Source organism: Xiphophorus hellerii, chromosome 15 (assembly GCF_003331165.1).
Source record: "Xiphophorus hellerii strain 12219 chromosome 15, Xiphophorus_hellerii-4.1, whole genome shotgun sequence".
NCBI classification, from domain to species: Eukaryota; Metazoa; Chordata; class Actinopteri; order Cyprinodontiformes; family Poeciliidae; genus Xiphophorus; species Xiphophorus hellerii.
The window spans coordinates 24,988,282-25,015,633 of record NC_045686.1 but is presented as its reverse complement, the minus strand read 5'-3'; the positions used below and the strand labels follow the sequence as shown (position 1 = coordinate 25,015,633).

Sequence of the window (27,352 nt, the reverse complement as noted above, 5' to 3'; positions counted from 1 at the left end):
AAGTCAACTATCTTACAGCAAAAGAAAAGTGCCACCTACCGATCTCTGTGAAGCTTCAAATGCCGGACAAAGTTGGACGTCGTGGCATCTCCATCCGATATTCTCTTCTTGCATGTTTTACAAGTTGCAGTTCGTTTTTTAGTCGAAAGTTCATAACCTACGTAGCCAAAAGAAATTACTCGCGGAAGCATATTCGAGCGGTTATTTCGTATTTCGTTCCCTGAGCTCTGTAGCTTTGCCGCGGTTTTTTAAACGTCCAAATCCTGTTAATTTGATTGGTTGTGCTGCAGCTACGTACACATACATACATAAGGAGAGAGGAAAAACATAGTGACGGTCTGCGCATATTGATACGGAATGAGTGAAATTAATTAATGACGCCACTTTATAAATAATGTGTTTTAAATTTTAAGACTTTGAGTAAAAAATATCAAGTCTTTTCAAGTAAACAGCTTCAAGTCGAGTCAAGTCCCAAGTCAATGGCATGAAAGTCAAAGTCAAGTCCGAGTCTTTGAGCATTTTTTCAAGTCAAGTCTCAAGTCGTGATTTTAACGACTCGAGTCTGACTCGAGTCCAAGTCATGTGACTCGAGTCCCCACCTCTGATGCAAACAAACAAAAGAGGTGGTTGCAGATTTCAAAGAAACAGTGTTAAATCAAATCTTATTATTGTGATCATTGTTCAAAGGCTTCCTCAAAAAATGAAAAATATAATGGACTGTTCTACAACAGCAGAGTGTCTTCAGTCAGAGTCAGTACTGTGTAATGCAGACTGGTACAGGATATTCTGCCCACAGGGATCAGCATCTACAGCAACTATTTTAAAAACCTTGATTAATATAAGTTACAATGTTTAATTTTCTTTTGGGATTGATAAAGCATTTTTTTATTCAATTGAATTGAATTTGTTCTTCTAAGTAATGTTATATTATCTGAGTAAAGATAGTTGGGAGGCATAGTGCCAAAAGAATTTAAAAAGTAATTTCTGCAACCATTTTAAACTATGATTTATTTAGCTTCTTACGAAAATTAAAGTTGTTTGCTAAGTTTAATAATGCTGCTGTTTATTTTTTTTTCTTCTTTGAAATAGCTTGGGATTTTTATAATAATAATAATAATAATAATAATAATAATAATAATATTATTATTATTATTATTATTATTATTATTATTATTATTATTATTATTATTATTATTATTATTATAGGCGGTGCTGTAATTTTTAGAAAGAGAATTAAAAAAATTCCGTGTTTTAGTGCTCAGGGGACCGAATTGCAGTGTGCACACACTTCCTGATGGAGCTGCTAAGTATCAGCGAAGAATAATACCGAGCAAGACAGCTTGACGAGTTGAGAAGAAGTTATGTCTGGCTGTCCAGTGGACGGGGAGAAGCTTTTTCTAAAGATGGACGCTATCCTTCGGCTTCCAGAACAGGAGTAGAGGATAACATCCCTATGTCTACGTCTTGGCACTGCTGACACATCTACGACGAAGGGTAGGATTGTTCAAGTCCCCGTAGCTAACAGTGGCTATCAGGCTACAAGGCTAACGTAAGATGGCTAGCTTTAAGCTCTAGGCCTTTCTAGAATAACCTGTTTTCATCTGGTTCTGTGGTGTGTCAGATGCAAAGTCGTAGTTGTTTCCGCTCTGCTTTGATATTGTCAGAGTTACATTGTCTAATTTACCGACAAAAAAGCCAAAATTGTTCTGAATCTGTAGTTGGGCGGTTTTTAAAGGGCTGTTGCTGTTACCCGTGCTGAGTAGCCAGCTGGGTAAAGGCTGTGGTTATGCCGTTTTGACAGCTTGCAAAAGAACATTAGAAACACTGTTCACCAATTTATTCAGTGAATTAGACATGCTCTTTGATAATAACTTTACAATCATAAAATTGCCACTTTTTTTATCCGTGTTCACATTAATTTAGCTATATATTCTGTTGAATTTTATAAGTAATGGTAATTACGAGCTGTTATTGTTTCATATCTTACAAATGTCTCTTTTTTCCAGTAAGTTACTAGCTTATTTTAGCTAGTAATGTCTCAAACGTTGCCGCCCTCTGACATGCTGGAAACACCACCTGGATATCCGTTTGAAGAAATAAACTATGAGGATATTGAAGTTGAAGAGGTGGGTTGCACCAATAGAGTATGAAACTTACATAGTATGGTAATTACTCATGATCTTGAATGTTATTATGTTTGTTCCTGTATAGGTGGTGGGAAGAGGAGCTTTTGGAGTTGTCTGCAAAGCCAAGTGGAAAGGCAAAGATGTTGCAATAAAGACAATTGAGAGTGAATCAGAGAGGAAGGCATTTATTGTCGAGGTACTGTCTACCTTTACTACAGTACTTGTGTTTAGTGCTTTAAAACATGCAGTAGCAGCACTGTCACATTAGAAATTCAGATTTTTGATAAAACATAGATGAGCATACTTTATGCATATAGTGTTTTCTATTGTTGAAAGATATTAGTGTGATCAGAGCAGCATCCAAAAGTATCACCTTGGTTGCCCCTGACAACACTGACATACCTGAACTCTGCTTGACCTCTGAAGGTCTGATGTGGTGTCTATTTCTTATCCATCAGTAAAACATACTTTAATTTTTGAAGGGTATGGGACTGAAATTCCTTGAAAGGTGAAGCACATTCAGCAAATGACTTCAAACCTGACCTGAGTGTTTTATTGTTGCCACTGGTGAAGTTTTTTTATTGTTGTAGTTCTAAAATACTGTAGTTCAGGTTTTTGTGTGTTCAAACACAAAAGGATTGTATTTCCATTTTAGACATTTCACAGTACAACATGTGACTTAGTTTACACTACATTACTAGTGTAAACAGGGCCTTTCTTGCTGTATTTCCAGCTGGGATCTCCAACTAGGCAGTACAGATAGAGTGCACCATTAGGGCTGAGCCATTTCCACCTTGTAGCACTGTCAGGCCTGTCGCAATAAGCAGTAAATAATTAATCACATGATAAATTGAAACAAACTCAATAATTTCCATTTTCATGATTTATCAATTTTCTCTTTTTTCTCTCTCTCTGCCAAAAATTGGATGACAAAACTCTGGTGTTTTGGTCTCAACCTGCCCTTTTTTTGAAGGACAGAAACGTCATAATTCTTTGTAGATGTCATTTATTTTGTTTTGTTTATTTTGGATATTTAAAATCTTTTCCAGTTCCAGTGTTTAAATGTTCATTACAATTTAAAGCTTATTGATCTTTGACAATGTGTTCCTGAATTATATCATTAGCATTGCATTACGTATATCACAATAACTTCTGGGACAATTTATCAACCAGCAAAATACCATGACAGGCCTTTACAAAGCTATACAGATCATCTGTTGTCTCAGGTGTTTTTATATTGTTAGTGATTTGTATCACAAATCATTTAATGAGGATCATTTTATTTCTTTAATTTTAGTAATGACTTTACATCTGATACCTGAACCAAACTTGTGCTAGCAGCACTGAAAAAAACAATGCTATAAAGGTTTTGTCCACAAATCACAGAACCTGCAGTCAGCTCTTGGTTTTCTTTTGGTATATCATACACTGCTACTGCTGTGCAAAGTTCCTTTCTCCAGCCAGGTTGTTGCTTTTGCAGCATCCTTCTCCTCTTCACCATACTGGCAAACTAGAGTTTCAGAGGTGTGTTTGGAGCTTAAAAAGAAGGAAACAGCTGTTACTTTTGCTCTCAGTGAATCACAGCTTCTTTTATATCAACTCAGTGTTGGTTTTGGCTCTTGTGTGCCCTCAGCCTCATTATTACGGTCAAGAAAATGCGTCATGTTCAGATTTTGTCTGAGTTTTAGCTTGTGGTGCTTTTATCCACTATTTAGTTCCTGACAGCCACTAAAATAACTTTGCAAGAATTACAGTTGTAGGAAAATTATCTTTATAAACTCTGCTTATGTATTTTACAGGTAATGTCTTTGTAAACCTTTAACACTTTGAAGTCTTTTTATCCTTCTGAAAATGAAAAAATAATGCCCAAATGTATTGATACATTAGTAAATTAGTGCTCACCATGGAATGATGTCTTAGAATTGCACTAATTCTGTCATGTTTCTAATCACCATACACAGTGAATAGCAGCAGCAACGTCAAATTTGCAGAAGTTTTAATTATGTAAATGTGATTAAAACAACATATATATTTGAATACTTTATTACCTCTTACCCTATTGCTTGAGGAGTAATAATGCATTCAGCTAATTAGAGGATAAACAATAGCAGCTTCATGTAAAAAAGATGAGACAATATTTTTGCAAAATCTAAAAACAATTCTTTTTGTTTTTTACAAATTGAACAAGAGCATCAATGATCAGAAACGATGTTTATACACATGTAATAATAATATTTTATCCATAATGTGTCCCAGTTGTTGATTTTAATTTTTTTTACAACTAATTGAAATGTTTTATGAATCTGAAATTGTTTTTGAAAAAATCATTGGTCCACTTCAGGAACAATCCTGACTTTTTTTAAACCTTCCTGAAAACTTGGAGGACCGAAATGTTTGGTTTGAGACAATTTATTTTATTTTTCAAGCTTATAAAGTTAAGCATGTGATTAATCTGATGAAATTGTATAAAAACCTGTTTAAGCTCTTCTGTCATCTTTTAGGGCTGTACTTGTTGCCCATTTGCATTAGTCGTGTAACACATGATTTGAGAGGAGCGAATGTTGACCTGATGTTTTCCACTCACCGCCGGCGGCCATTTTAACCAGACAATATATGTTTTGGCCTGTAAGCAGTTATAATGTTCTTGCTGAGCTGTGCAGACAGAATGATGTATGATGTTTCGTCTTTATCACCAGCTCAGGCAGCTTTCACGTGTCAACCACCCCAATATTGTGAAGTTGTATGGCTCTTGTAAAAGTCCGGTAAGTTAACTTAAGAGTGAGTACATGCCATGAATTTTCTGTCTTGGTTCCTTGAAGAGGGTTCTTTCCTCCTTTAGGTCTGCCTGGTGATGGAATATGCTGAAGGTGGATCATTGTACAATGGTGAGTCCAGATGCTGCTGTTACACTCTTTAAAAACCACAACCTTGAGATGAGGAACAACCCTGTTTCAGTTGACCTTTTCACTGTTGCATGATTGATGGGAAACTTGTTGGATTTTCTTGACAACTCGTCATTGCATAGTGACTTTCAGTGTTTGTAGTGGTTGTGACTGTTGTATCTATTTTTTACCTTATTGTTCTCACTAAAGACTTAGACTTGCACACCAAGTACAAGATGCCCTCATGTTTTATCTTACATGTATGTGTTTTTTTCTGAGTTAAGAATGAATTTTATCTTTATGTGAAGGTCTGCATAGCTGTAGTTGACTTGGGTAAATTCAGCATTTTTTCTGTAGCTTGATCCTGTTGTGCAGCAGCATAGCTGGATTCTGGAGTAGAGCGTTGGACTGTTGTCTCCTGAGGCTTTTTCTCAAGGATATAAAAATTATTTCCCAACATTTAGAGAATTGTGACTCAAGTCACAATGAATGAAATGTTATTTGTCCAGTAACTTGTGGACTTCTTATTTGCAAAATAATTATGATTTGAATATAATTGGTTAATTAATGAATCTGTGAGGTGTGTATTGTATGTAGAGCTGACAGTATTTAACACAGACTAGTGATATGAGCTTGTTCATGGTTTCCATTCTGTACACTCTTCTAGTCCAAGCGTAATATTTTTGAAACCATACCTTTAATGTTTTTGGGATCTCATGTGAATTCTGTTTATAACTGTAAGGTCTCAGTTTAATCTTGTCTAATTGTTGAAGCAGCTATACCCAAGAGACAGTTGAGTAGATGTGTGGCACTGTGTTGTGTGCCTGCAGGACCCAGTTTGCTGCCTGTTTTCTTTTTCTTTTTTTTTTTTTTTTGCTGCTGTTGTTTTTAAGTTTGTTGTCCATGGTGGTGTTTGTGACTGTGTTCTCTTGTTCACAGTGCTGCATGGTGCTGAACCCCTCCCTTATTACACTGCTTCCCATGCCATGAGCTGGTGTTATCAGTGTTCCCAGGGCGTGGCCTATCTCCATGGCATGAAACCAAAGGCTCTCATTCACAGGGACCTCAAACCACCCAAGTATGCTCCTTCTCACTATACACACACCGCTGTCTCTTGTGTAACTATCACTGAAGTGCCTTGACTTCACTCTCTGATCTTGCTAGCACACAAACGCAGTGAGGCAAAAACTGTTTACTTTCCAGGTTATAAACGTATACACCTCCTGCATCAAAATAAGAATGTCATTAATAAAAAAAGAACACTAAGAATGTGTAATGCAATGCAGAAGTGATTTAGTTTAGTTCAGAGATGGGGCTGCTTAGAAAATGTCAAGTTGCTGAATAGAGTCTGCGAGGTCAGAGGTTTGAAAGTTGTCCCTCAGTTGTGTCAAGTAGGTAAGCATGATACGAACATAAAGACAACCTCATAAAGTCCCAAGGAAGCAGAAGTAAAAGTCCTAAAAATTGTTCTCTCTCATTATTCACTGCTTTGCTACCTATAAACTGTTTAAGAGCCAGTGATGTGTTATTGAATCACATCTTTGAGATCTAAAGTGCTTCACACACTTGAAATATGTTAATTCACAGATAACCTGACTTTATCCAGGAACAAATTTCTTTTAAACTGTGGTTTTCAAACTTCTTAAGTTCCTTTTCAGTGCAATTTAAGTTTATTTTCAGACCAAATAAATAATTTACAATATCTTGTATTTCTTTTGTCATTTTCACTTGTTTGGGAAAAATAGACATTGCTAAAAATGTATTCATCATTTAAAATGCACAACTACGTGTGTATTAAAAGGTCTGACAGCCTCAGTCAGAACAGACTTGCTGTAGCGTTGCTTAGCACATCTGGATTGCAATAATCTTTAGCTATGGCTGCTCCTCAGGATGTCCACCAGTTTACTAGCAAAATGAAAGTAATTCAAAGAAACCAAATTATATATTTAGACGTTAGTTGACTGAACAATTTGTTCAACATATTCACTGAAACATAAAACTCCTCAATCAGAATTTACTTGTTCAAACAATGAAAATTTAACAAAATATTTTTCTTTAATATTTTGTTAAAAAATAGCATATGTAAAGCATATATAAAGATTATATAAAAGAATCCCAGAGACCTAATAATAATTCTGTCTATTGTAGCTCTATTTACTACATGGCAACAATTTTTTTTTGCATGTAAAAAATGTCAATAAAATAATATCTCTAATCTCACACTCAGTAAAATCAATTTTTAGAATAACCGATTTAAAAATAGTATACTTTTAAAAATGCACGACTCCAATTTTTTAAAAGATTAATAGTTTTTCACTTATCAATAAAATATGAGTAGAAGAAAACTTGTTGAATGAATGGAAATGCTGCACGCTCTTGAATAGGAATTCAATAGTCTTGAATTTGTGCTTCTTTGGGTTAGTACCCAGTTCCATAAATAAAAAATGTTAATCATAAACAATCCTAAAATATCCAACTAATTCCAGCTAAGAAGATCAGTATTTGGTCAATGTTTCTGCTTTGAAGCTGATGGGATGATTAGAAGTTGTCACACATAGGCCGGAGCAGAAGGAGATGTGAATACATACAACACATGGTTCTCCCCTTTAACCTAAGGAGAGAAACATGTGTTTCTCTCCTTAGGTTCATGGGTACCACCTGTTGCAATAAAAATGTGGCTAATTGGTGGTGTTACTTACTTTTGTTTGTAGAATTAGCCAAACTGATATTTTTACGAAAGGTAGAAAAAAACAGTTCTAGAAAGGAATCTCTGTCTGTGAGAGATCTTATTAGTGCAGTTATTTCAGCACATCCTGGTAGTTCTTTTTTTCTAATTGATTTTATTTGCTCCATTGTTTGTTCCAGTCTGCTTCTAGTGGCAGGTGGCACAGTGCTGAAGATCTGTGACTTTGGAACAGCCTGTGATATCCAGACCCACATGACCAACAACAAAGGAAGTGCAGCATGGATGGCCCCAGAGGTATTTGAAGGCAAGTAGAAATGGCATTCCTGCTGCCCTCCTGGTTTTATTGGAACAGAATGCATCCTGATATGTTTCTTTTTATTTATTTCTGCACATTCTCTCTGAATTGCCACAAACCCGTTCAGCCGTTTTTTTTGTTTTCCTTCTTGCAGTTCACTTTGCACAGGCACTTTTCACTTTAATTGCATCTTGGTGCTGCCAGCATGGATACATTAATAGTTGATTCATCCTCAGCCGTCGTACACTCTGCTTTATTGATGGTAGTCACCAAAGCAAGGCAAAAAGATGGATGGTTTGATATTTGTGCCTTTATTTCCCCGGGGACACTACAGTGTAGAATTTGTGTTCTCATTCAGCCAGCAGCCTAATGTATCACTAAATGATGAGACGTGTTCTTGGCGAGAGGGTCAGGAGAAAAGATGAAATAACATCTAGTCATTTCCTTGTTTTTGGAGGCGAGATACACGACTCAAATGCAATTAAACAACTTTCTCCTGGCCTCTCCATGAACTCTTCACAACTAATTTGCATCGGTGTAAAGAGCAATCAAAACACACCAGCACAGCAAATTTAAAATAGGTCTGTGATGTGCACGTTTATTCTTCAACAGAGGCCTTGTAATTAAGCAACACAGGAGCTGTTCATCAGTAAAAATTGCTTGCATATTTTCATCCTTCTCCCTTCTGAAAGCAACGAGGAAATAAAAACTGCTCTTCTGCTGCTCTGTTTTCTCGGGCACATCTTTCTCTCGCATCTTAAATTTGCCACAGAGAATTGATTTTATCAGTCATCAGTATGAGAGTTTGAGTTTTCTCTGTCTGAAAATCTGCTCAGTGTTTTTGTGGCTCCCTCTGTATTTGCAGGCAGCAATTATAGCGAGAAGTGTGATGTTTTCAGCTGGGGCATCATTCTCTGGGAAGTGATCACTCGCAGGAAGCCCTTTGATGAAATTGGTGGACCAGCTTTTCGCATTATGTGGGCTGTTCACAACGGTGAGTCACACTGTGATTTTAAATGTCGTCTGTCTGTGTGTGGGATCCAGAGGCCATAGTCCAGCTGTCGGCCACTGAGAGGCCTCAGACGTGCCTTAAGGCTCCCATCCACTGACACATGCAGTTTATTGACCTGCACACAATGATTAAAGAAAATGACCATGGGATTCATGTATATAAGAGTGCTCAGCGTTTGAAAGTTTGCTGTTGGGAGAAATTCTGAAACTTACAGAACAGAAAAAAATTCAGATGTATAAAATGTGTATAGGCGTGTCATCATACATGTTGCCTTCATGTATGATGAAGGCAACATCATACATGAACCACAAATTGCGCCCAATTTGTGGTGAATTGGGTGCAGCTGCTCATGTCATTTCTCCACAGTTAAATACATATGCAATTTGGTATAAATACACAAAAAGTTTTCACCACTGGTCTGAATAACCATGGCAACGACCTCTGCTTGAGTCTGTTTTCAATGACAACTAATAATAGTAGATTTTATTTAAATGTGCCTTCCAGAACACCTTTTAAATGTATTTATTGTATTACTTTACAGAAAGTAAAAGTAATAAAATTAAAATAAAACTTTCAGGGGCAGTATTGTGTTTTTCACAGTTTATAAATCATAAAATAATTGTATTGCATAAAATGTTAACTTCAGTTATTACAAAAACGCTGAGCTCTTTTTAGGAACTCCTTCTCAGTGCACCACTGGTAAAAAACATAGTTAAAGGGTTAATAGAGGAGCCATATTGCTCTGGCTTTCTGAAGGTGCAGCTTCAGAAAGACAGGAGTTTTTAAAAAGACGCAGCCCGGAGCTTAAGGTGTTAAATTAGGAAGTAACATTTATTTTAAAAAAGTTTGCGTTGCTGCTGCACATTTTCATGGCAGGTTAAAAGTTTGTTTGGATTACCACACACCATTATGCTTTGTTTATTTTTGTACATGCCAAATTGTGTGTAAAATGTTGCACTGCACATCATTTTTGCATACACAACAGGGCCCTTAGGAATATCTCCTATTTTTTTTGTTACTGAATTTGTATCTTTGGATCTTTAATAACTCATTCTGAAGATGTAAAAAATAAATTTTCTATCTTTCAAGATTTGTTTGTTTTTTTTAACCTAATGTTTTTGCGTTTAGGTACAAGACCACCACTCATCAAGAATTTGCCTAAACCCATTGAGAGCCTGATGACACGCTGCTGGTCTAAAGACCCCTCTCAGCGGCCTTCCATGGAAGAAATAGTCAAGATTATGACTCATCTAATGAAGGTAGTCTGTCATCTCCCATTGCTCACACCATCTGCTCTTTTTCATTGAAGTGCAGATGGTGGTAGTCTCCAAATTAATATTTCTTTGGATAAGTGGGAAAATCCATATCAAGTAGCTTCCTGTTCTAATGTTCCTCATTAAAAATTAAAGAAAGAAACCTGCAGTGTTTCAGCTTGGTTGTAGTGAACGTATTGCAAAACGTATTTAGTCAGTCACTGATTGTGCAAGTTCTCCTCAGAACTTAGAAGGACAAGAGGCCTGTAGTTTTCATCATTGCTAATTTTAATCACTTCAACTATGAGATACAAAATGAAAATAAAAATCCAGCAAAGTTTCAGTGTATTCACTCACACAATTTAAGAAATTCCATGATGATGTTTAAACATACTGTTTTACCAAATAATACAGATCACAGATCATAACTGCAAAATTAAAATGAGTGAATTGGGTCTCAAAACAAGCTATTTAATGTTTATCCTACAATCATATTGTAGGATGTTTAAATAATTTATTTGTAAATTATGATGGAAAACAAGTATTTTATGTAGGGATGGACCAATTTATCGGTCAACTGATTTTCTTAATTTTGTGAGATCGATGCTCGGCCGATAATTATATGTAAAGCCAATTTTATCTACCAATCTTCTCTACCTCGACAAAGGTCTAAAAATCAACCACTGCTCTCTTCTGGTCTGCAGTGAGAGATATTTGACTGCAAAGATGCAAGTCATGTCTGCGCGTTTGCAGTTAAACTGTTTCCAACTCAGGAACTTTCTTGCTATGTTTAGCGACATTTCACACAAAAGAAAATTGGTATTGGCCAAAATCATAATCAGCAGGAGGGACTTTTTAAAGAGTGGTAATCAGCGATCAACCAGAAAACTCCAATCAGTGCAGCAATAATATGGTCAGTAATAAAAATTCAACTCAATGCTTTGTAACATAACCCTTGTTGGCAGTCACAGAGGTCAAATGTTTCTTCAGTCTTCATCTCCAGCTCTGTCTCCTGTTCTTTCCTCATTGCCTCCGTCTCTAAACCAAACAACTGCTGGTCTCACTACTGTCTTCTCCACCTTTCCTTCCATTCTTACTCAGACCATTTTATCTGGTGCTTTTCTCTGCCTGTTCCAAACTGTTTGAACTCACTTCTTCGCCTCTTTTCCAAATGGTTTGTTGTTCTGAACCTTTGACCCTAAATACTTAAAGTCCTCTACCTTCTTTAACTCTTCTACTGTAACAACACCGTTCCACCTGTTCTCCTCTTTTTTACACATTAATTCTATTTTGCTGTGACTAATCTTCATTCTTCTCTTTTCCACTCCACACCTCCATCTCTCCCACTTGTCCTCTACCTGCTCCCTACTCTCACTTCAGATCACAATGTCATCTGTACCTCAATGCTTTGTAACATAACCTTTGTAGTCCATGGAACTTCCTGTCTGATGGACAGGCTAGGTTTAGAAGGGGTTTAGAGGCGATCCTTGATGCACTCCCACCATCACATGAAACTCCTACAGCACACCTCACTGCTGTCTCACAGCATGTCTCATACATGTCCTGTACCAGTCTGACATATTTCTCTGCCACTCCAGACCTTGTCATGAACAAGCACCCTCAGCACCCTGTCGGTACAGTGCAGCTCTCTCTGTCCTTCTCTGTTCTCTCCAAGAGAACTGAAAAGTGTTTTCTTAAAAGGAGAACTGAAAGATGGTTTTAAGCAAGCATGAGGTGAACTGAAATCACTAGCATCCATCACTCTTCCCCACGGCTTCATTGTATAACTCATCACATTTTCATGCAGAGCTGGTCTTTGTTTTTTTTGCTTATTTGTGCATTTCATGGATTAAAACTAAATTCAGGCTGTTTATTTGCTATTCCTCTCAGTACTTCCCAGGATCAGATGAACCTCTTCAGTATCCATACCAGTATTCAGATGAGGCACAGAGCAACTCTGCAAACAGTACAGGTAACGAATAATCTTTTCAATTTTCTACGACTGTGTCTGTTCTGGCTTCATTATGTCTTTAGCTTCATCTTCTACAGATAATACATTCCGCAGTGTCATTTGAGATTAAAGGAACACTGTGGTTTTTCCTTTGGTATCTAAACATTTTTTCATCTCAACACCTTTTTCCTTTGTTTGATAAACTCACAGGTCCAGTGTTTCTCTCAGCAAAGTTACCAAAACAAAACCATGTGTCTAAACATTTTTATTCATCACAATGTTGTATAGTAAAGCAGAAACTGTCAAAGTGGCTTTTTTCAAGTAGTTTTGGAAACACCTGCCTTACACTCAACAGTTGATTAGCATAAATTGTCAGTGACTGCTTGTGAATGGTTGAACCAACATAGCTGCATTGGGATTGAACAAATACACTGCCTGGCCAAAAAAAACTCGCCACCTGGATTTAACTAAGCAAATAGGTACAAGCCTCCTATTGGATAAGTACTGCATAGGCGATTATCTTTCAGCTGGCAACAAGTTATTTAACCCCAGCTGATGCAATGAGTAACTCCTCATTTCTTAAACAACCATGGCAAAAGACACATCCTGTGGTCGTGGAAAAGACGTTAGTCTGTTTAAGAAGGGTCAAATCATTGGCATGCATCAAGCAGAGAAAACATCTAAGGAGATTGCAGAAACTACTAGAATTGGGTTAAGAACTGTCCAACGCATCATTAAAAACTGGAAGGATGGTGGGGAACCATCGTCTTCCAGGAAGAAATGTGGTCGGAAAAAAATCCTGAATGATCGTGATCGGCGATTACTTAAACGTTTGGTCAAATCAAATCAAAGAAAAACAACAGCAGAACTCAGGAGTACGTTTAATTGTGAACGCAAAAGCATTTCCACACGCACAATGCGAAGGGAACTCAAGGGGTTGGGATTGAACAGCTGTGTAGCCATAAGAAAACCTCAAATCAGTAAGGCTAACCAGAAAAAAAGGCTTCAGTTTGCTAGGGAGCATAAAGATTGGACTCTGGAGGAATGGAAGAGGGTCATGTGGTCTGATGAGTCCAGATTTACCCTGTTCCAGAGTGATGGGCGCATCAGGGTAAGAAGAGAGGCAGGTGAAGTGATGCACCCATCATGCCTAGTGCCTACTGTACAAGCCTGTGGGGGCAGTGCTATGATCTGGGGTTGCTGCAGTTGGTCAGGTCTAGGTTCAGCAACATTGTGTGCCCAAAGAATGAGGTCAGCTGACTACCTGAATATACTGAATGACCAGGTTATTCCATCAATGGATTTTGTCTTCCCAAATGGAACGGGCATATTCCAAGATGACAATGCCAGGATTCATCGGGCTCACATTGTGAAAGAGTGGTTCAGGGAGCATGAGACATCTTTTTCACACATGGATTGGCCACCACAGAGTCCAGACCTTAACCCCATTGAGAATCTTTGGGATGTGCTGGAGAAGGCTTTGCGCAGTGGTCAGACTCTCCCATCATCAATACAAGATCTTGGTGAAAGATTAATGCAACGCTGGATGGAAATAAATCTTGTGACACTGCAGAAGCTTATTGAAACAATGCCACAGCGAATGCGGGCTGTAATCAAAGCTAAAGGCGGTCCAACAAAATATTAGAGCGTGTGACCATTTTTTGGTGGCAACTTTTTTTTGGCCAGGCAGTGTATGATTGCACATGTTCACTTGATGGAGGAATAAAAGAATGCCGTGCCAGCTAAAATCCAATCAAAAGGTAGTGTTAGGGATTCTCTAAAATTTGGTAGTGCAGATTTCTGTTACTCAACACAGAAACAGCTGAAAGCTGTGAACTTCTTACAGTGAAATGAATAAATGATGATTCTGTCCTCTGTTGGAACTCACACTTTGAATCAGTTCTTCATCACTACTGGAAAGGTTGCAAACCTGTGGCATCCCACATTAAATTTAATATGCTGATTTTGATTCTGTTAAGTCCTGAAACTATTCTGCTCTTGTCTTTTTTACCATCATGTTGTTCCATGATGTGATGACAAAAATAACAAAAATCTCTTATTACATAAGTTGTTTCAATGTGAAGGTTCAAACATTTTTTAAAAGTGTAAAAAGTTTTTTAATAACCCGGCCGTAAAAGACAACATGACAGGGCAGATGGTAATACAGTAAAGATTGATCAAAATCTGCTTTATTTACTCTTACTTCAGCTTCTAAGTGCTGTGGAAGGACACTGTAATTCAGTACACCTGTTTATATAGTTTGAGGGTGGGTTGTCTTTATTTGCTGTGCTTTGTTAGGGGTTAACTTTGTACTTCTGTATTTTTGTTTTGACAGAAGTAATTTTTCAAGCTCAGTAAACATTCTGTTAAATCAGAGGGATGTAAAAGTAATCAAAGGAGAAAATGTATATAATTTAAAATCTTGTGTGCCTTCTTGTTTACTGGATCTTAGTTTCATATATGGACTATACTGGGACCAGCACAAGCAACAGAAGTGATGTAAACATGGAAAACAGTGATTCTCAAGGAAGCAACGACACCATCAAGATCACTCCTCAGTTTGCACCTCATTTCAAACCAAAGGTAAGACCAACATTATTGTTGGGTTCTGGTTAGGCATGTCACAATAACAAATTTTGCTGGGCGATTAATTGTCCCAGAGATGATTGCGATAAACAGTAATATTGTTGTTTTCAGGGTTTCCCCCAGAAAACTTGCTAAGCCCTGTGATTGGGGAGATTTAATTTACTGCTACTAATGTGGCTTTAGTGGCTCTTCCATTTTATGTTTGTTTTTAATAAGCGCCACAGAAACTGCTTTGGTTGCCCGAGTTTATGGGACGAGAGTTTCAGATCTCCACGCAGCCGTTCGCATTAACTCTGGTTGACTAAGTGGAAAAATGGTTTGATGCATCGTGTAACCGGAAAAATAATGTTAGAAAAAATAATAAAATAATATAAAGCCAGTGTGATGTGTGACTATGAGGCGAGCGTGAAAGTTCCTCACTGGGCTGAACCTGCATGATGAGGTTAGCACTGGGTCATTAACCACTAATGCACCAGCCAACCAGAACCACATACATAATCTTTACTCTGAAGACAGAGCCACACGCTGGGCAGCGTGCTTAGATATAAACGCCTCTTTGTTCACAAAGATAAATCATTCTCACCACTCGCTCAACGCACCTCTGAAAGCACGGCTGCAAGTTATTCCTGCGGTTTACATAGAGCTGCGCGACCAGAGCTAACGCAGTGGGCTTTAAACTCTTCCCTTGACGTAGAGTTCTGGAAAGAAACATAATTCCTCACAGGGGGTTGATGTAAATATCCATACAGGTCAGCCTGTCCAGTGTGAGTGAAAGGAGGCGCCCGCGATCCGCGCTGAGGTAAACTTAAGAGATTAAACAGCGGTAGCGCGTGAGGCAATGAGCAGAGGCCCCAGCGGTGTGATTGGTCCGCTCTCCCGGCTTTAAAGGCATCAACTATAAACCTTTTTTCTAAAAACCTGTCTTTTTAGGAATATATCTGCTCTGCCAGTGATACGCTCAGAGTAACAGAGACGATTGCAATCCGGCTTTGGAAAACAAGCAATGGTTATTCTGGCATGGGGGCTAGGAAAGCATGGCCTGCCGCCAGGCTTATAATACACTGGGGGAAACTTTGTGTTTTGAGACCATTGTTAATTAATATAACAATAATAAGGTTTGCAGGTAGATGCTGCAGATTCTATAAGTCTGTTGCTGAGAGCATCATCTCTTCTACCATCATTTGTTGGGGCAGCAGCATCAGAACCAGGGAGCTAAAAGAAGAAGCTCTGTTCTTAAAACAGTGGGAACATGGATCAGAGGTGGAACATGGCCCGTGTGGAGTGTAATATGGTGGTTGCTGGGATCATGTTCTGTGATGATGCCTCTTGCATAGCTGCAGTACATCAGGGTGCAACTGAAGGAGCTCCTCTCTGCAGTCACGGTCTAGCATAATTTTAAAGATGGTCCTTCAGCTGTGACTTGGTTGGCATGCGTTTTGTCTCCCATCTCCCGTTGGAGAACTCAGTAACACTCCTGCTGGGAGCAACATTCTCCATTGAATTTGGTTGACTTCAGGTGTACTCTCTCTAAGGTTTACAGAGTTCCCTGCTATCAGGGCAGTCTACCTGAGCTTCAATCTCCTCATACCTTTCTATTGCCCAGGTCAGTTGGTTTGTGTACAGTTGGTTTATAAGATTGTTTCCTCCTGTGAGATGTAACGGTTGCGATCTGAGACCCTAGAGGGTTAGAATTACCAGGTAAAGGCTCTTTGGTTTTGGCTTCAGTCCAACTTTTAGGAGCTCACTTCACAAAACACCTGACTATGGAACTTAAGTGCCTTTTCCACCTCTCTTTGTCTTTGGTTTTATGCAAGTAATGCAATTTAATACCCTGATGGGTTTCCTTTTAATAATTGTTTTGGCAGGAAATTATTTGAATCAACAATATCTGTTTTTCTTTCTTTATTTAGGGAGACCCACTGAGAACTTTACCTTTGTCCAGAGGGGGCAGTGTTGAGAGCCTGCCAGCAAGAACACAGTGCTTTGCATCCTCTGACAGCAAACGAATGAGTGCTGACCTGTCTGAGTTGGAGCCCACAGTGCAGTTTACACCTGCAGGTACAAGCAGACATCACACTGCACAAAAATATGCAGGGAGTATAAATTCTTAAAAGATATTTACAGTTTTGTTTTGTTTGAGAGGACTTTTAAGAGAGTGCTTTCCACAGACTGAAGTCATTTTCTCTTTATTTACCCGGATATTGTCACAACTCTGTAAACTTCACATATCAATGTGCTAAGTTTGTTTTAAAGCTTAAAGGCTTGCAGGAAACAGCGGTCAGTCATGTTTTCCTCTACAGGCTGAGAAATAAAGCAGACACACCACTGCTTTCATTTATGCTTAAGCGTTTGCTGTGTTGTTTTCTAGGCTTTGATGCTGCTTTAACAATCTGTAATGTTTTCCACATTGTCAAGCATTACAGATGAGTGCCTGCTGATGTTGTTCTCAGAAGTGTTGCACAGCACTGCTCCTGGAATGGGCAGGGTGCATGTTTTTCTTACAAGTTCACTCTCCGCTCTGCATGTACATGACCCATATTAGTAGTCATGCTGTGGGCCCAAAGTCTGTCTCAGTCTGCATGCTTGTTGTGTACGCAGCTGTATGTGTGTATGTGTGTTTTTGCAGCACGCAGCCAGTATAAGCCAGGCCATCGCAAAACTGCATCATTCGGGACCATTCTGGATGTCCCCAAGATCGTCGTCACAGGTATCACTGGATCCCTGGGCTTCCTGGTGACTGGATAGAGCTTGCTTGACTGAGCCTGTGGGTTGCTGTCAGCTGACATGGTTCTCTCATTTGTGTTAGTTTCTGCCTGTTTATCCCCACTAAATTTCCTGGCTGTTTAGTTTTCTGATTTACGGTTGTGTTTGTGCCGGCGCAGGGAAAACCACTCGTTGTCTCTTGCCTCATTGCTTTCTGATTTACTTTTTAGTTGGCAAAACCAGAACATGGGTTACTATTGAACTTTCTCATCTGAGTTTGCAATTCTAACATCAGTTTTTAGTTGACCGTGACTTTTAATAATTCACTGGAAAATCAGTGAGAACATCACTGCAAGTCAAGTGTGGAGATGAGTGATCTTTGCTAACTCATGGCTCTGTGTTCTGTTGTCTTCCTGTCTTGACTGCAACAAATCATGGGCACAAAGAGGAAATCGGCTCACCAGTTCTTTGGGTTTTGTCCTTGACTTTCATGCATAAAGGACCAAGAGAAAGCATGACTCTGTGTTCCTCTTTTTCTCTCTTTAAATCCATTAACTTTGCAAAAGTCATTTTGATTAATTTCCTTTGCTTTGAGGGTCAGAGCTATTATTACTAGCAGAGATATGAATATGAAAGAATGGGGACAGCTCTGGGTGTCAGAAATGGCTTCTGTTCTCAACTCATGTGAGAGACACTGAATTTGACCAGATAGAGGTTAAGAAAGTCATTGTGTCATTAGTGTCACTTTAAGACTTTTTATAATATGACAATTATGAACTCAATACCAAGAAGAACACTTTGATTAGATTTTTTGATAAAGATATAAAAAAACAACATAACAGTTTTTTTAGCTGATCTTTGTGATGCAGTCCAACTTCATCTGATAAAGAAAGATGAAACTCATTGCTTTAGATCAGAGATGAACTCCTATCAAAATGTAGGCTAATATCAATATCCAATATTAATATTGCTGTTATGGCCAATAAGATGTACCAATTTTATATACCGGTACATTTATATGCATCATAATCTCATGGCCAGCCCTCATCTCTTTCCAAAACACACACAAACACTAATCGTTGTTTTTTCACTCTTTTATTTTCTAGTAACTGTTTCTTAGATAGCTTCAGTATTCAGCAGTCTGAATACTGAAGATCTTGAATACCTTGAAGGATTCATAGAAAGATGATTTGCAAATCTGGCATAGTAGGTCTACCTTATAATAAAATTATATAGAAAAAATTCTAAAAGTGAAGTTTAATTTGAAAAATGTGCATTTGCATCCCATAACACAAAGGGAGATTATTTTGAACGTCTTTTAGCACCTATGAGCCATTTGTGCATCATAGCTACTCAATGAGGTTCAACAATTCAAGTGCCAGTAACATCTACATTTATTTAACTCATAGTTTTACCTAGATCAGGGTTAAACTTTGCGCACATCAACTTGTTAAAATGTCAGCATCGCAAATGTGTTTAGTTTAGCAAAAAGAAATTCAGAAGTCTGCTCTGACGTGTTTTGTGTTGCGTGCTGTGTCCTTGTTTACATGTGTCTTCATGTTTCATGCTGAAGTGTTTCATAGAGCACAATATCAGCCAGAGTTAGAGGAACCCTTATATCTGGTGTAGAATAAAATACCTGCAGAATTTGGGTATTATATAAGCTTGCAACAACAATACATTATATCATCTTCTATGTACCTTTAAATTTGGAACTATGATTCAGATGTAAATAATGAATCCAAATTGATTTCTTTTAATCTTGTGATTAGAAGAATCACAGAGCCCTGTTTCTGTTATTTTGTCAGATTTTTCAGAGAATAACTGAAAGTGTACTTAATTGTGGTCTATTGAGATATATATTGTTATTGTGACATGAAATTGTCCATATTGTGATATGTGATTTTTTTCCATATCACCCAGAACTAGAGGGAAGACGTATTGAATGTATGAAGAAAATGTGCGAAAAGTCATAGAAAGCCAAGAAAGCAGCTGACATCTGTCAGTAGAAAGCATCTCTGCTGCTCAGCATATCAATATTAGCAGTTTAAATTGATGACTTGTAAAAAGAAAAAGGTTTCTTATTACTAACATATTGCACAGACTGGTATGAGTGGTAAAAGCTAAGAGACCTTTACATAAAATGTAATGTTACAGAACACTAATGGGTTATAATTCAAATTCAAAAATACTTTATTGATCCCAAAGAGAAATTAAATGTTGTAACTCATTAATTCAAAGTATTCAAAGAGTTAATGTAGAGAGTGATGGCTGTTGGCAGGAAAGATCTCCTGTAGCGGCCTGTGTTACAGTAAAACTGAAGAAGCCTCTCAACTTGTGTCCTATGGAAAATCTTTATAATCTGACATGAATTTCGTATTAATAAAAATACAGTATATTTGCGAGGACAGCTGTTGACATTTTAATACTTTTCACATGCTGCATATCTTCTGCAGCTGGATAAAACATGGTATCGGGGCGTGCCGTGTTGTAGCGGTTAGCGCGACCCATATTTGGAGGCCTTGAGTCCTCGACGCGGCCGTTGCGGGTTCGACTCCCGGACCCGACGACATTTGCCGCATGTCTTCCCCCCTCTCCTTCCCCATTTCCTGTCAGCCTACTATCACATAAGGGACACTAGAGCCCACAAAAGACCCCCTGGAGGGGTAAAAAAACAAAAAAAAAAAAACATGGTATCGATCTGTTCAGTACATAAATGAATAAATATCAGGCACCAGCAGTACCTTTCAGTTCTCTTCGGCCTTGTTGGCCAAACATTTGTTCATTTGCCTGTAATTCAGCCCAGGCTGTCGGTGCACACTCATTAATAGAAGCTGCTGTGGTTTGACTTAGTTTGCAGTAAGAGTGTCTTGCAAAAGTATTCTTACCCAATTATTTTTTGTCCCATTTTGTTAAGTTTCATCCTCAAACTTGTGTTTTTATTGATAATTGATTATGATTAAAATTATTACTGGAGAAAACATTTTAGTTTGCCTTCAGACTGGGATTCACCTGCCAGCAACATGCAACTAGACTTACAATAAAATACGTAGGTCAAGTCCAGACCTAAATCTAATCTAAAATCTTTGACAAAACAGTGACTGGCCACTGACACTCAGATGCAGGTTTCCAAGTTTCAACTTTTAGAATTGCTAAAATGGCACCGAAATACTGTAATTGCACTAAAACATGATTCTATTGAGATAAAGATGCATGCCACACTCTCGTCAGATTTGAATTTATAAGAATCAACTGAAACCATATGTTCTTTTCCTATCTCATCACAACCATGTTCTGGTTTTTGTTGATTTTTCAAGTCAAAGTAAGTTATTGAAGTTTGTGGTTGTATCATATTTGGAAGCTTGACGGACACTGACGTATGAATACTTTTGGAATGCACCTGTATGTGTGTGGTGGAATGGAAGCAGTGAAAGCTCTCTTCACAAACCTCCAACTCTATAGTATATTTTGGGAGGCCTGAACGTAAACCAATGAATAAGTCCCATGTCGAGCAACAGCAGGGAATGTGTCTCCCATCACAGTTTCCTGGTCCTCTCAGGGTCTCATTCTGTCCCTTGTTTTTGCTTGTCCTGTCCTCTTGTCCACAGCCACCTGTGAGGCTCAGAGACGCCGGTCTGTCCAGGATCTACCAGCTATTGGCACAGAGTCCACTCAGGTAAGGCAGTAGTAGCATCATCTGGAATTGATATTTCTAATTTCAATACGGATTCTTGATGTGTTGTGTGATATTAACTTGCCAAGTGGCAGAAATGGGAATTCATTGTGATATTTATAATCCTGCTTTGAAATCTAGTGGAGTTTTTTTCACAAATGACAGTAAGACAATTTGTCAGGATCGTAAAGTCAGTGATGTGCTGCTCAATCATGTATTATACATCTGTTTATGAGGGTCATTACCGTTTCATCAGAGCAACAAATCAAACTGAGTTTGAAATGTTGCGACCAGAATAATTTGTGCATGAGAAATGTTGAGCTCTTCCACAAAGATGTTCACACCTTTGCTAGCAACGCATCACAAGAAAGTAGAAAAAGATCAACTTTTGTTGCTGTTGTCATGGAAACTTTTTTCTTTCACTGTTGTTTGTCACACTCCACCTATCGAGTCCACAACATAAGTGATGTGAATTAGGGAAACCTCCTGGGAGAGAGGCTTTTAGGTCAAAATAGGTAGCTTTCATATTCAACTAATGTTGAAATGTTGACGGCTCTAGTGGTTTTTTTTATGTGTCATGAACTGCATGTTGTCTTGGTTCATTTCTACCTCTGGCAGTCCGTATGTGTGTAAGAGTTCTCTGTTGACTGTGTGTCTTTCCTGTTTCAGGGGAGCAGGAGCAGCAGCCGCTCCTCCAGTCCCAGTGTGAGGCCACCTGACAAGACAAACAGCAGAAGCTACTTCCCCCATGACGACCCCACAGGTGACCCCACACTTGGAACACAAACATCATCTGGCCATCAGCTTGTCTTACCTAAAACTTCTAATGAAAACCTCTGCATGACATTACTTGTGCACTGTTGCTCCCAGTTCACTACCTTGTACAGTTTCTCCACGCATTTTATATTGATACCAAAAGTAATAACTTTTGACCCCAGCACCATCCGCCACATGTTTGTTGAGTTCAGTACATGGCCTTTGGAGAAATTTAAACAAGATCTTGGATTGCTTTCCTTCAGTTGTGGTCCTCTTTGTGCAACTCTTTTATAAAAGAGTTAGAGTTGTAGTGTGCACACTTATTAATTGATTAGTTAATTAATGATTGATTAATTCATGCTTGTCCTAACAACAAATTTTACCATTTGAGCTGTGTAAATCACTCCTTGCCTGGCCTGTCAGTTGAGGTGTTGCTAGGCAGCACATGCCGCCGTGTCACACTCTACACATGAGCTGATTGGTTGGACAGATCTCTGGGAGATGTAGTTGTAGAACAGGGGTGAGCAGGTCCAGGTCTCGAGAGCCGGAGTCCTGAAACCGTTAGATGTGTCTCTGCTTCAACACACCTGAGTCAAATAATGAGGTCATTAGCAGGACTCTGGAGAACTTGACTGCACTTTGGAGGTGATTCAACTATTTGATTGAAATGTGTTGGATCAGGGAGACATGTAAGAGTTACAGGATACTGGCCCACCAGGACCTCTGGTAGAACCTAGCTCTGCTGGGTTCTCTGGTCTGCATGATGCTGGATGTTCTCTGATGTTCTCTAACTAACGTCTGAGGCCTTCGAGGAACACCTGAGCTTCCAGCACTGTACAGAGCTTAAACACACACAGGTCACTCCATTTCCTTATTCGGTGACTTCTGAAAGCTGTTGGTGACACTCTGGACTTTGTCTTTGCAAATCACCTTTATTTTATTTGTACTTGTAAAACCACTAAAAAACATATCTCAGGGGTGCTGTGGTGGCGCAGGAGCAAAGCACGACCCACGTATTGAGGCCTTAGTCCTCGTGGCGGTGGTCGCAGGTTCGATTCCCGGCCTGGCAACATTTGCCACATGTCTTTCCCCTCTCTCATTACCCTGTTTCCTGGTCACTAGAGTCAACAAAACCTTAAAAAAATAAAAAATCAAAAAACATATCTTGGGTTCCCTCCACTTTCCAATTATGCACAGTAACACTAACTCACATTAAGTGTGTGAGTTAGTGTTACTGTGTTGGTTCATCATTTGAATCCCATTCAGATGTTGTATCACAAGTATTGGTAACATAACAATATGAGGGAAAGTCTTTAAATCCTCTTGCAAAGCGCTGTCACTGTGATCTGAAGTGGAATATACTGATGGAGGTGAAGAACTTCAGCCACAGCAACCATCAGCTTATCTCTGTCTGCTCTGTTCACAGACACTAACGGCTCAGACAACTCCATTCCCATGGCTTATCTGACCCTGGATCACCAGCTGCAGGTACCTCATCCTCTCTGCTGCCAGTTCTCTGCTAGCTGGGTTTAATTAGCTGTAGTCTGTAGCAGCTTTCAGTTTCTGCCTCCATTGCTCCTGACAACATACTCTGTCTTCCAGCCTCTTGCTCCTTGTCCGAACTCCAAAGAGTCCATGGCGGTGTTTGAGCAGCACTGCAAAATGGCCCAAGAATATCTGAAAGTCCAAACTGAGATCGCCCTGCTGATTCAGCGGAAGTAAGTGTAGCTGCTGCAGCTCTGGCTGTTCATGGCAAACTCTCAACATCTGTTTTATCAGAGAATATATCAGTGAAGGAAGTAAATAGAAACAATAACTTCATCTTCCTTCTATGGGCATGTGGGTAAGTGTGTGAGTTAGTGTTACTTGCATAATGCATCTACTGGTGTCTCTGCCTGTGAACTGTTGAGTCACAACAACTTCTCCTTTAACAACTTGCTTCCCTCTGAACTGAACTGACCAGGTTCATTGCAGCGTTGCACCTTGAAACGACACTCAAATAAAAATAAACTCTTTAAACGTGTTGTTTTAACAGGCTGAACATTGTTTGGAGCATTCAGTGCTTACACTGAACAGTTAAACCTTAGTTTCACTAGTAACGGCAGTATGTTGGTGGTTAAAAAATTATCAGTTCAAGATGCATCAAAATGTTCACTTTTAGTGAATGTTTTGTATCCATGGTTTAACTTCAGAAATGATGAAATGTTAATCCAGGTGATAAATCATTTGTCACCCTTTGTGCATGTTAGGATGCTGTGAGAAATTACCAGGGTTTTGTTTTGTAGTCAACAAGTCTGGGAAAAATCATAAAATTATGACTTCCAGACTTGATTTTCTTTCCATTAAGAAAAAGATAAACATTGACATTTCAGTAAATTAAGTGTCCTGTCTTAGATTTACCACATCAAATCTGTAGATTTTGTGCTCCCTGGTCTCAAAATGTAAACGGAGAGTTTAACCATTTCTTTGGCTTCTAGATCCTCTTAAACCTAAACTTGGTCTGATTCAATGTTAGAAGCATCTAAACTGTCATTTTGTGGAATTTTCACAAACCAAATAGAGATGTAACAGATATCAGCAGTTAAACAATGACTAGGTGTAAAGTATAAAGATCTCATTTAATTTAAGACCAACTTCACTTACATTGTGAAATCTGATCCAGGTTTGTCCAAAGGTCTGCTGAACTGTTGAGTTGCTTCCAGATAAACCCCATCAGGTTACTGGACTAAAACTGTTTCATGTTTTTATGGAATGGCAGCACAGCCTGGAAATGGTTTGGAATGCATTACTTCAAGTGTGTGTTTAAAGTGACCTGTGTGGGTGTGTGTGTGTGTGTGCAGGACGGAGCTGATCGCTGAACTGGACCAAGACGAGAAGGACCAGCAGAACACGTCCCGTCTGGTGCAGGAGCACAAGAAGCTGCTGGAGGAGAACAAGAGTCTGTCCACCTACTACCAGAAGTGCAAGAAGCAGCTGGAGCTGATCCGGGTGCAGCAGCAGAAGAGACAGGGCACATCATGAAGACACTACCCAGCATCCTCTCTGCTTCACTGCATCATACACACACATACACGCCCGCGCACACACATACATGTCCCCATCCAGCATGTCCTGCATGTTGCATCATAGACTCTATAAGAAGACAAACCGCTGCAGCATCTTCTGTGACCACGGCCCCAGCAGGAGGGGCGGGAGGCTGACTGACGGACTGACTGAGAAGCAGCTGCTGCTGCAGGACGGACAGGCTGAGGCCGCAGCAGTGGGAGCTTGTGTGGGTTTTTTGCGTTTGCACTCAGGACTCCAGGCTGCCTTGTGAGTGTGTGTTTGGATCATCATGAAGCTCCTCAGAATGTGAAACTGAGATGGAGTTCATTTAGCTAACCGTCTCCAGAACAATCAGAAGCTAGCAGGGGGTTTGGAATGTGCCCTGCTGTGTGCATGGAATCCTACTTATGCAAAACACACCTGGTCTCCTGGAAATGAGCAGAATCTCTCCAGCTGGTCCTCGTTCTCCTCCTGGACCCTTCTCCTGGTCACGCCTCACAGCAGCAGCTGGAGGTCCGGCTGCTGCAGCTCCTTCACCTCCTGCAGCTTCTGGAGCCAACACTAAGCTGTGGATTCCCTGATTGTTTGACCTCAGTATTGTTGTGTGTGTAATGTTTTTGTATTTTGTATTCAGCAGTGGATTTGGCGAATTGGTTCTGTGGTATCTTCCCGTTGGAGCGGATCAGAACCAGTCTGGGAAGGCCCTTGCTGTCCAGGCTGCGTTTGAGCGCAGTCTGCTTGTAGTTCACATGTTGCCTTAGAGGTTGCCTGCATTTAAGTGCTTGTTTTATGGGACAGCTATTACAGAGTAAAAAACGGAGCAGATTTTAACATTAAGGCTGAGGTGGGAATGTTTTCTGGTGAGAAAGCAGAGGAATGTGTGAATCTGTTTCCTAACAGCTTTACAGGAACACTTGATGTACTTTATGCCTCACATCCTCCAGATATGTTTGCACAGTCACTGATTTTACTCTGGCTACTCTGACATTTTATTTCCTTTTTTAGTAAGTGTTTTTAAAGTGGCCAGGCCCCTCCTGAGGTAGATTCATCCCACATGTAACCTGCAGGTGTTTCCTACGTCCTGTGAAAAGGAGATCTAGAAGGCATTCTACAATAAACTGAATGGTGAACAGATGTGTATCTGTGCAGTGATTCACTGTGTTACTGATTGTTTTAAGAAGTTCTGTTTCAGACAGTCGAGTTCGGGAAAAAACGTTCAGAAAGCTGAACATCTGTGTTCAAACAAATCAAATAAAGTAACCAGGAGAAAAAAATCCAGATCCTTCCACAAGGTTTCACATGTTATCATGTTCCAAACTAAAACTTTACTGTCAGTTCTGATCGGCCAACACAGAGTAAGCATGGGAGGAAAATGACTTGTGGTTCTCCAAGACTTTAAAGAATAAGAAAGTGAATAATAAAAGAACATGCTAACGGTGCCCCTTTTACACCCAGAGACGTGTGGATAGAGTTTATGGCCTTCAGTTTTCTTGTTGCTTTGACTGGACCGTTGTACCCTGGCTGTGCTGCTCTGCTGGAAGGTGAACTAGCTTCAACTTTCATCAATTTTTATTTCACTCTGTTCATCTTCAAATCAACTCTGACCAGCTGATCTGTTCCTGCTGAGGACAAGCATCCCCACAGCATACTGCTGCCACCACCGTGGGCATGGTGCAGTGAGGATGATGCACACTGCTGCTTTTGGAAGGAAGCTAAAGAGTTTAGCATCTTCTTGCATATTTAAGGTTTGCACATGATGCAAACCTTAAACAACGTTATGCTGCTTTTCTTCCATGAAGGTCAGATTTGTGGGGGTGACAGTGGATGGTGGTCCTGTTGGGGGATCGTTCTGACAGGTGAACATGCTCTTCACTGCAGTCTGCACACAGTTTGTGTTCAGGCCTCATCCCAGCCACAAATCCAGCTTTTATGTTACAATTCCATAAAAAGCATCTGTGGATATTCACTGGGCTGCACTGCTGCCTTTCAGCAACCATGCAGGGTCTTGGGTTCAAATCCCAGCCTGGGGTCTGTCTCTTCATGGAGTTTGCAGATTCTACCAGTTTACATTCTGCAACATCATATTTAATACCACTGCTTATTTTCCTCCTGTATTTATTGGATTTAAAATGAGCTTTTGTTGTTTTTACTCGTTGGCCTATAAAGGGTTAATGACTCTGGATCCTGATCGACTACTCTTGTCTTAACTTCTTAACTTAAATGAACCCAAACCATGAACTATTGCTCAGTTATTTCCTGAATACTTCCAGATGGCTGTAAATGGATTTGCAGTTTGTGGAAACATCTGGGACTGTATTTGGAATGCAGATGCAGGAAGCAGCATCTCTGCTGTCACTGGTTTACAATGTGGAGCACGAGACAGA

General features: G+C 39.4%; 1 protein-coding gene across 2 annotated transcripts; it reads left to right on the top strand.

The window, feature by feature from the left end:
- The first annotated feature begins 1,276 nt into the window (after nucleotides 1-1,276).
- map3k7 (mitogen-activated protein kinase kinase kinase 7) lies at nucleotides 1,277-26,102 on the top strand. Of its 2 annotated transcripts, XM_032584410.1 has the most exons (18): nucleotides 1,277-1,494; nucleotides 2,007-2,126; nucleotides 2,212-2,322; nucleotides 4,823-4,888; nucleotides 4,966-5,011; nucleotides 5,948-6,086; nucleotides 7,874-7,998; nucleotides 8,855-8,983; nucleotides 10,130-10,260; nucleotides 12,145-12,226; nucleotides 14,658-14,788; nucleotides 16,702-16,849; nucleotides 17,418-17,498; nucleotides 21,103-21,170; nucleotides 21,837-21,930; nucleotides 23,350-23,411; nucleotides 23,526-23,641; nucleotides 24,764-26,102. In XM_032584410.1, the coding sequence occupies exons 2-18, from the start codon at nucleotides 2,034-2,036 to the stop codon at nucleotides 24,942-24,944; spliced, it is 1,803 nt and encodes a 600-aa protein (XP_032440301.1). In that variant the 5' UTR covers nucleotides 1,277-1,494; nucleotides 2,007-2,033; the 3' UTR covers nucleotides 24,945-26,102. The 2 variants fall into 2 exon arrangements, with proteins under 2 accessions (XP_032440301.1, XP_032440302.1); XM_032584411.1 differs by lacking the exon at nucleotides 17,418-17,498.
- The last annotated feature ends 1,250 nt before the right edge of the window (nucleotides 26,103-27,352 follow it).

Bases quoted from the DNA above. Each gene is read 5' to 3' on its own strand.
- map3k7 (XM_032584410.1), top strand. From the start codon at position 2,034: ATGTCTCAAACGTTGCCGCCCTCTGACATGCTGGAAACACCACCTGGA. The intron at 2,127-2,211 runs GTGGGTTGCACC...GTTCCTGTATAG, and splicing joins AGGATATTGAAGTTGAAGAG to GTGGTGGGAAGAGGAGCTTT. The intron at 7,999-8,854 runs GCAAGTAGAAAT...CTGTATTTGCAG, and splicing joins GGCCCCAGAGGTATTTGAAG to GCAGCAATTATAGCGAGAAG.